General features: G+C 35.4%; 3 protein-coding genes across 3 annotated transcripts; all 3 read left to right on the top strand.

The window, feature by feature from the left end:
* Positions 1-4: 4 nt before the first annotated feature.
* LOC149527366 (pathogenesis-related protein 1C-like) lies at positions 5-759 on the top strand (the record flags this gene model as incomplete). The annotated part of the gene is made up of 1 exon (XM_089783043.1): positions 5-759. A coding segment is annotated over one exon (447 nt), but the record flags the coding sequence as incomplete, so codon positions are not given.
* Positions 760-2,624: 1,865 nt separating this feature from the next.
* On the top strand, positions 2,625-5,097 carry LOC110414175 (uncharacterized). Its single transcript, XM_021425247.1, has 2 exons — positions 2,625-2,947; positions 3,833-5,097. The coding sequence occupies exons 1-2, from the start codon at positions 2,894-2,896 to the stop codon at positions 4,511-4,513; spliced, it is 735 nt and encodes a 244-aa protein (XP_021280922.1). The 5' UTR covers positions 2,625-2,893; the 3' UTR covers positions 4,514-5,097.
* A 978-nt stretch (positions 5,098-6,075) lies between these two features.
* Positions 6,076-8,829, top strand: LOC110413802 (Cytochrome b561/ferric reductase transmembrane with DOMON related domain-containing protein). Its single transcript, XM_021424759.1, has 4 exons — positions 6,076-6,444; positions 7,281-7,677; positions 7,797-8,074; positions 8,160-8,829. Exons 1-4 carry the CDS (start codon positions 6,106-6,108, stop codon positions 8,433-8,435), a joined length of 1,290 nt encoding a protein of 429 aa, XP_021280434.1. The 5' UTR covers positions 6,076-6,105; the 3' UTR covers positions 8,436-8,829.
* Positions 8,830-9,821: the final 992 nt, after the last annotated feature.

Below are 9,821 nucleotides of genomic sequence, written 5' to 3'. Positions count from 1 at the left end.
CTTGCCCCAGCCCCAGCCCCAGCCTCCTGAAACAGAGCAGCAACAATTCCTGAATGCCCACAACAAGGTCCGGGCCCACGTGGGTCTTACCCCTTTCGTCTGGGATGACACCTTGGCCTCCTTCGCTCTCTCGTGGGCGAACAGGCGTATCCCTGACTGCCGTATGGCCCATTCGTTTGGGCCCTACGGCGAGAACATCTTCTGGGGTGGCCGAGACCACTGGACTGCCGAGGATGCCGTCAGGTTATGGGTGAAGGAACACAGGTTTTACGATCGGAGGACAAATACCTGCCTTCCAGAGAGACTCTGCGGCCATTACACACAGATTGTATGGAGGAATTCGACCAAACTAGGATGTGCCAGAGTCAAATGTTCAACCGGTGGAGTTTTTATTATGTGCAACTATGATCCCGCTGGAAATATCATGGATCGAAACCCATTTGCGCCCTAAAGTGAATAGACAACCGACGGTCATAGTAGAGCATTTCCATTCTTCCAGTGAATCATTCTCCTCCTACTCTGGAAGCTTTTCAAGCTCAATTTACAATTTATACTATTATAATTTATATGTTGTTAAATCAACAAACGTGGAGAATTCTCCTTTATTTTTTTTTCTTTTGTTTTAAACTGGGTTTTTTTTGGGTAGCAGTGACGTTTGATTTCATTGAGTTTTTGCATGAAACCAGTGGAGTCCAAATGATTGCGATGTATTTCATATTAATTGTCAATGAGGAGTAGCACTTGTTGTCTGTGTAAAAATGCCTCCATTACTTGCTATTTGCCTATTGTTAACTTGAAAATGGAAATTGGAACAGTGAAATCTCTCAATTGATTTATATCTTCAAAGCATGTGATTGGGCATGGGAACCCATAAGAGACTCGAAAAATCAGACAAGTGCCTAAATTTTCAGAGCTTACATTTTTATTTAAAAAAATATTAGAATATTTAACTTATTAATAAACGTATAACTTTTTATTTAAAAAATATATTTGAATCTTCTTTGTTAATGAAAAAAACTCGCAAACGTCCAAAGGAGATTTTCAATAATTATCTACCTTGTGTACAGGAGTGAAGCCTCCTTTACATAGGCTTTTAAAATTTTTAAAAATTCTTTTATGTTTTATAAAATTTTTAAAATTTTTTATATATTTCTTTAAAAGCTTCTTCAAAATAATTTTTTATTTAATAATTAATATAAATAAAAAATAACAAATTGATTTCACATGCCTCAATTTTAAAGTATATTTTGTTTTCTTTTCTTAATTTATATTGTTATTTATATTGTTATTTGTTTATTTTTTTCATTTCTATTCTATTTATTTATATGTTTTAAATTTTTATAGATTTTTTTTTCAAATTTTTATGAATCGTCAACCATATTATTTCTTTTTTGTTATGTCATATGTGGATTCTATTTTTTATTTGTCATGTTCTTCTTTCTTCTATTATATGTATTTTATTTTATATAATTTTAATCTTTAAAAATTAATAAATTATTATGTAATTCTTAAATATAAGTTGTACTATTGTTTAAAATTTCATCAATGTATCCTTTTTTATTAATCTTGATTATGTTAGAGGAAATTATCTTGAATATATCTTTTTTATATGTTTTACATTTTATATTTAGTCAAAAAAAATTATCTTGAATATATAGCCCTTAAAAAATCGTGATTATATAAAAAGAAATTATCAATCTTAATATTGTATTTAACTATTTATATTTTATATATTATAATTTTATATTTAATATTATACGTTTAAAAAAATAAAATAATAAATTGAAAGTTGACTGCATTAAATTTTTTTCAAGTTTGATTAAAGTATATGTAATTTGAAAACAATTGATAAATTATTTAAAAGAAAAATACAAATGTCTAAATAATTTTTTTCCACATAAGCTACCAAACCTTAATGCTTCAACTCATAAATAAGAGGAATGTAAATTAATATATTAAGACTCAATCCTAAAAAAATGAATATTTTCAATACATAATTAATAATTGATAAATTTGAATCCATGAAACATAATTGAGCTTAACTTTTGAGCTATTGTAAGTCTTTTTTTTTCTTGATTTAGATATTATGTAAAATTATTTTTTATTATTAATCTTTTGATTGCTACTTAAATTTAATATAATAATTTTTAAAATTTTTAATCTTTATTTTTTTATTTTCAACTCTTTAATATAAGTTGGCTAACTCTGCTCTTGTTTGTGTACATTCAAAATTCAAATATGCCTATAGTCTCTTAATTCATTTATAAATGGATATGTATTTGCTATTTTTCCTACAACTGTTTTCTAAAGATAATGCTCAGTATTAGACGATTAGCATTCTCAATCAGTCAAACCCTTTCAATTGCATGTACTAAAAACAAATCACTTTTTAATTATTACAGTTGTATTTCTTACCCCAAAATATTTTGGGTTATGGTCAACGATCAAAACCTATAGTCAAACTGGTGGCTGACGTGGCTATCTTGTCCATCAAAATTCAAAGGGCAGATTTTGTCAAAACTGGTCGCTTGACTTACCTAGTTGTTGTGTTCCATGCAGGATTCCGGAATTTTACTAAAAACAAACATGGGATTAGTTCTGTTTCCGATTTTGCAGGCCACGGTTTTAACGTCGTTTACGGACGTGATGGTTGCTATAAACAGGGGTCCGAACCTCCAACGCTTGCCTGGAAAGGTACCTGATCTCCTTTGCCTCATAGAAAAGATTCAAGGAGAAAAGGAAAAGGGAGAAAAAAGGCTCTTAGATCCTCATTGTATCAGGCCCTGGATTGAACACAAGATTCCTCTCATTCTCGTGCTTTTCTTTCCCTTTCTTTATTTCCCATCTGCCCCATTCTTTTGCATTATTGTGTTTGTTTGGAGATTCTTTCAAGATGGAATGGTCTGCAACATCCGCTACAAAAGCATATCTCGAGACCTTCCAATTGGTAATTAACAGCTGCTTCATTCTCCGTTTTCTTTCCACAGTTTCTGATTTTCTTCTCTTGGCTTTAAAAATTGCACTCGTCTTTTATTTTCTGGGACTTTAGATTGTGTTTGATGGGTAAGTAGGATTTTCTTGATGCTTGTACAAAACAAAAGTTGTTTTCATATCTCTTTCTTGAGACAAGCAATGTCAATGGAATTCTTTTTGGTTCTTTAAGAACAAGGTTCTGCTAGAGGTAGAGAAACATGTAAAAGATGGTAAGTTGCCTTCGCTCTTGCTAATGTCAACTTGTTTGCTGAATATATATGATTTCAGCCAATTCAAGATGGCAATGGCGTGCATATAAAGAAACCCCAAGTCAGATAACTTTCGTTTTACTTAATTGTTAATTGATTTTCTTGGGTTGATTTTCCTAGTCCCGGTCTAAATAGTCTGTTATCTTTTCATAATAGTACCATAAAAACAAGAGCTTTAGGGAGGCATGTAATCAAATCCTTCATGTACGATGACTGCAGTAACTTCTGATGTCCTTTTGCCTTGCTTAGAAGATGGATGTGTAGATCTGCTAGCTTTGTTTCATTGAGATATATAGACAATTGGCCAAAGAACTAGTAGAAGTCAAGATGATGAATAACAGTCTGCAAAATCAGAGAGGAAAAATGCCTTTTTGTCTTTCTAAACCCAATTAATAATCCCACTTAAGTTTATGACAGTTTAATTTCCTTCAAATTGTGTTTAATTACAACCTCATCGTTGTATCTAGAATATATATAGCAACGCAGCTAATTTTCTTCTCTTACTATTTTTTCATGGATTCAGGCGTTTATGGTATTATGTTTTTGACTTCCATGGATAGTGGCTAATTCTACTTTCTTTATTCTTACAGTGTAATAATCTGAACAAGCTAAGTGACTCGTGGAAAACACAAGAGCCTGGAAGCAATGAGTTCATATCAGCCTTAGCAGCTGGCATGAAATCAAAACTGATAGTGGAGGTTAAATCTAGTGTATCACCATCCACAATAGCATTAGCCACCGCGGCAAAACATACTGGGGCCAGGTTCGTCTGCATTCTCCCGGAGACTGCCCTTCTTGAAGCAAAAAGAGAAACTAAAGATTCAGGTCTAATAGACATTGTAGAATTTAAAACCGGAGACCCCACCGAGATTCTGCAAAATTATGAAAAAATTGATTTTTCTTTGGTAGATTGCAAGAATGATGACTACCCAAAGTTGTTAAAGATGATAAACGTTAATCCCAAAAAGGCAGTAGTAGTGGCTAACAACTTGGCGAGTGACAAGGAAGGCTTCGGAGGTCATGTCAAAGGAATGAAGGATAAGGTAACAGTGAGGTCTATGAAGCATCCCATTGGGAAAGGAATGGAAATTACTACTATTGGAAGAACCAATAAAAGTGAAAGGCGAGATCGGGGTGGTGGAGGTCAGTTAGGAGCAGAAAGAAGGGGAATTCCCATGAAGAAGACTGCTAATGCTAATAGCAAATGGATCGTTAGAGTTGATGAGGAGAGTGGTGAGGAACATATATTCAGGCCGCCAAGATCTCTTTAGTTAACCTTTTCTCTACCCAAAAAGTTAACATTGCACTGCACAACTGTGAGCTTGAAATCAAGTTTCTTTTGTTTAGAAGCTGTGAATTCTGACTTCTGATAGCTGGTGGGGGGATTTAGACATATGCTCTGGCAGCCGTGACAATGATCTCACAAGCCAATTATCACTTCTTTAATAGTGATGATATATATAGAAGGCTTAATTAGAAAGCATGCGTTTACGGTATATTTTCTGCTCTCCAATCGCTACAGCATGTCTGCAAATGGTGATATTGCATCCTGTGATGTTCCAGAGGAGAAATGAAGGAGGCCTAGTGAGGAGTAGCCAAAGCTGGGGCCCTGTCCAGTTAACTCTCTGCAGCTTTCTCCAATGCAATGCTAACTTAATTTGCTAATGCCATCAAAATCTCAGCGGGTGCCACAAATTTAAGTTAATAGGTTGTTTGTTGTACATCTTGTGCAAACAGGTTTTATGTAGTGTGTTTTTCATGGTTAGCTCTCAAATATAATAAACATTTGTAATTCCATGGCCAAAAACATGTCCCAGGCATAATTTCAATGGCAAAAAGCAGGTTGTTAAATGAATGTCCATACATATATATATTATTTAAATTGCCATAATTACGTTTTTACTCTTTTTCTTGTTTTTAATATATATATATATATATGAAGTGCAAAGTTCCAACAACTTTTTGATTAATTTTTTTGTTGAGTTGTCAAAACTAAATCTTTCTTTTATCTTGTAAGGCAAAGCAAATTAAATGAAACCTTTGGCTTGAAAAATCTATTAGAGCTAAAACATAAATAAAACCAAAATCAAGTAACCCCAGCATCTATTTTCTATAAGACCTTTCCTTTTCGGTTGTAAACAAAAGAAGCTTGACATCACAACCTAAATTTTCCAAATTTGTTTGAACTATTTTGCTATTAATTGATCAAAATTTTAACCCGACGGTTGGTCAAGAAGTAGCCAATCTTTGGCTTTGGTTTAATTGAAACCTCTTCTAAAATAAGTATTAATCTATTCACTAAAGAACTAGTAATAATCTATTCGGTTAGATTTGTCCATTCATAAATTTGGGTTTTCCTTTGTTTTTTTCTGAATTTTACTTATTTTTCAGTAGGTTTCCTCATTTTATTATTAGCTAGCATGTCAAAAGTTTGCGGAGGTGCTTCTTTTGCAAGGGAAAGTGGCTTTAGATTTACCAAAGCAGTTTACCTTAAAAAGGTCCATTGTAGCGTCTTCCTCTCGAATCCAGTTCATTTCAGCCAAACCTTGTTGCTAAGTGACAGCTATCCTAAACGTATAAAGGCTTTAACAGATGAATTAAAATTGCATGAAACAGTTTTGGGAAGGAGAGAGACAGACACAAAAGAAAATGCTATTTGGTGATGAGTTCGCTGGCGGGAATGATGATTACCCGCCGTCACCAACCGCCATCGCCATCCTCACCAACAACAACCATAATTCATCCTTGAGTCCAAAGAAACTGAAACATCTTAACCACCCTGGATGGCTTCGCCTTCACACTTTCTCTTCTTGTTCTTGACCTTCCTGGCAACTGCTTTGTCAGTTGATGCTCTTGTATCTCAATGGCAACTCCAAGATTCTGGGTTTCTTTTTCCAGGATTCTTGTTGGGTTATACCTTCTTTGTATCTTCCTAGGACCCAAGGTTTTTGCAGCTGCAGATTTTAAGGATATCCTGGTGGAGCCTGACAACGATGATCCAGATAAGGATGCTCAGTTTAAAGTCCTCAACCATGATACGAATGATCCTCCAGCCAATGGTTCCGTTAGTACTGCTGGTGATGGTGATGGTGGAAGATATGAACTTTGTGGTACTGATCTAAGTTTTCTTGGTCCACCTTATGGCAATATATCCGCTTCCAATATGGTTTGTTCGCCTATATGGCATACCTTTGTTCTGAGGGTAAGTTGTTAATTTCAACTCTTATTTTCAGGTTATGTATGCTTGTCTGTATATTGTTGCATATTTGCATGAATGAATTAAACCTGATTAGCTTAGTTGATTGAGAGGTTTTAGAAAATAATTACACGTGTGGAGCTTTATTGCTGTATTTTCATTGATGGAGAAGATAATAATTTGGTCTCTAGAGACCTAAAAAAAGGCAGTCTGATGAATCAACTCCTTTTCTACTGCCCTGTTTCTTTTTTTTTTTTTGAAAAGTGAAATTTTTTTGGTCATTAACCGATAAACTATTGATAGTCTCGAATTGGAGCTGCCAGAGACTCTCATTAGTATGAAAAAAAACCGAAATGATAAGAAAAGCCGGAACAGGAAAACCTGTTTCACTTTAAAGAATGCTTTTTCCATTTTTGGTCGGCATTGTGCCTTCAATGCATGTAATTCTGCAATTGTGACTTTTATGTTCGTTATGCATTGAAGCCAGACTTTGTTGACACAATAAAGATGATGGCGGATATTTAAATGGCATTTAAGGAAATGGGTTAGCTTCATCTTTTTAATTTCAAAATCTCATTGCAATTCAATTTGTTTTCTACATTCTTTTCTGAACTGCGGTTATCTGAAGACTTTTATTAACAAAAACAAAAAGAGTGAAAGATTAAATGAGCATCGAAACATTCTATAATGGTGGAAAATGCAAGTGCTTTGCAGAAAATTGATTGAAATATTTACATTGTTCCATGGCACTTCATTATGAAAGCACAATCACCTTTAGTTCAAGAAGACAAGAGTTCAGAGTTATACATAATATGAAGTAGCCAATCCTACCGTTTATGCAGTATTACCAGAGAGCAGACAACGTCATGACCATCATATTATCAGCAGTCTACACAACTGGATGGGTCGGGATTGGTTTTTCCAGGAACGGAATGATGCTTGGATCCAGTGCCATGGTGGGATGGATTAATAGAAAAGGTCAGGCAAGAATCAAGCAATACTACTTGCGGGGTGCCCATGCATCGCAAGTCATCCCTGACAAGGGTGAATTGCCACTTAACAATATTCCACCGGTCGTGGCCCTTCATGGGGCCATGATTTACTTGGCATTTCAAGCCAAGTTTGAACATCGTCTTGGTCGGCAACCTCTTATTTTGGCTTTTGGAAGCAGACATCCTACTCACTTGCGCCTAACTAAACATGATGATAAAACCGCCGTTTGGTTCGACTTCTCACAAGGTCTGCTTATATTAAGAAATCTTCAACTTCAAACCTTTGCAACTCTTAGCTATCTCATCATTCTTTGAAGAGCAGCACAAGCAAACTATTGCTAACAAAATCATCGACTATGTTTGCAGCGTCTGTTTTAGACATAGACGTCAGCCAGAGAAAGAATCATGGGATATTGGGAATCATGGGATGGGGTTTGATCCTCCCCGCAGGGGCAATGATAGCGAGATACTTAAAGCAGAAAGATCCTCTATGGTATTATCTTCATGCTGGGATTCAATTTCTGGGATTCATCCTAGGACTCGCAGCCGTGCTCCTTGGAATACAACTTTACAGAAGCATGAACGCTGATATTCCAGCACATAGAGGCATAGGAATCTTTGTGCTTGTGCTTAGCATTCTTCAGGTTTGCTCCTATTTGAATAATTCAAACTTTTCAATACTTTTATACAGCTTGAATTGCTAATGTAATATGACAAAGATGATTTCAGATAATGGCATTTTTTCTACGGCCCAATAAAGATTCCAAGTACCGGCGATACTGGAACTGGTACCACCATTGGTTTGGAAGGATGACCCTCTTTTTTGGAGCTTTGAATGTAATATTGGGAATTCAATTGGCAGGAGCTGGGGATGACTGGAAGATTGGCTATGGGTTTCTTCTTGCAATAACTCTAATTGCAGTTATTCTTTTAGAAGCATTCTCGTGTATGAGAAGAAGAGACAAGTCTGGTCTGCCTCCGACCTTCCAAATGAATCCAATTTAGTAGCTCATGTTCCAATATTCTCAATACTTTGATGGAACTGAGGGGTTTTGATTGATCATGTATCTGAACGGAGTGTTCAGCATTGCACCAATTAGCCTTGAAGAAGCCAAGCCATGTGTAACTACATTGTTCAACTGAGTTTAGCTTGTGAACCTGCTATACAAGCCATTTCATGTGTGAGCTTTCTTCGTGTGAGAAGTGATTAAATAGCTTCATATTTGCGTGCCAAGTTGAACCATATTCCAATTTCAATTTTTCCTTGGACAGAACTAGGGACTCAGTTTTCTCTGTCAAGTGTAATTGTAACCTTTGTCGCAAAATGAAGATGCATTTGTCTTTTGTGGTCAGGAAATGAAGTTCCATTAAAGAGATATCTTGAGCGATTTTTGATTTAGAGCGTTCTTGCTGTTGTTCCTGTCATAAAAAAATTAGAGGCCATCTTCCCATAGTTTTACCTGATGTTCATCATTGTATCACTCTGATACAAAGGCAGTACAGTTACCTTGGTACTAGGGGTAGCACCGTGCCACCCATCAAAGCCAACATTAATGAGTCTTGTTCATCGATCTCTCTCCATTACATCAATGAGGAATCCAAAGTGATATAAAAGCTAAATTATTTTATTATTTTCTCATATTGGTGTCACTGGACACCGGAACAACCAGTTGAATTTGAACAATATGACAGTGCCAGAGTGGAAAAAATTAAAAGGACAAAATTAAAGTCATATACAATTGAATGAAATCGATTATCAAATGTCATTGCTATGGAAAATCAAAAAGGTGCAATCAGTCTTTAAAATTCTGTGATCAGGATATTAAAAAAAATCCTTTACTGAAGTATAGATCAAAATTGTCACCTTAACAACGCCTACTTAATCCCCAATAGTTAATTACCATTTGAACCTGCAGATCAAACCAAAATGAACAATGAGTACATAAAAAACACACAAGGTTAATGCGAAAAAAGTTAGGTCCATCTTTGTAGCAATCCAACTGCAAATGCCTCAAAGTTGAAAAAACTGCAATCTACCCAACCTCATTGGGCATGCGTTTCCAGTCTCTAGCCCAACCTCACTTAGAACATCCTCTTGATACAAGAGGTAGCAGCTCTGGATCAAAAGTTATCTTTCTAGATCATACTTAGTAAAGATGTCTGAACACTCTAAAATGATTGCTTTAACTATTACAACCTCAATGAGTTATTTTCTCAGATATGGAGTATTTAACAGTCATAAAGGCAACTACAATAAACCTAAAGTTATGAACATTCAAGCTGAATTATCTGCATCCTTCCCTCCTGCCACCCACAACCCCCACCCCCACACCCCGCCCCTCAGCGCCCCCAAAGAAAAAGGATAAAGATGAAGACAATTTTAACCTATTC

The sequence above is a fragment of the Theobroma umbraticum genome, unplaced genomic scaffold, assembly GCF_002168275.2.
Source record: "Theobroma umbraticum cultivar Fairchild unplaced genomic scaffold, ASM216827v3 scaffold_4.1, whole genome shotgun sequence".
Classification (NCBI taxonomy): Eukaryota; Viridiplantae; Streptophyta; class Magnoliopsida; order Malvales; family Malvaceae; genus Theobroma; species Theobroma umbraticum.
This window is presented reverse-complemented; position numbering and strand designations above follow the sequence as displayed.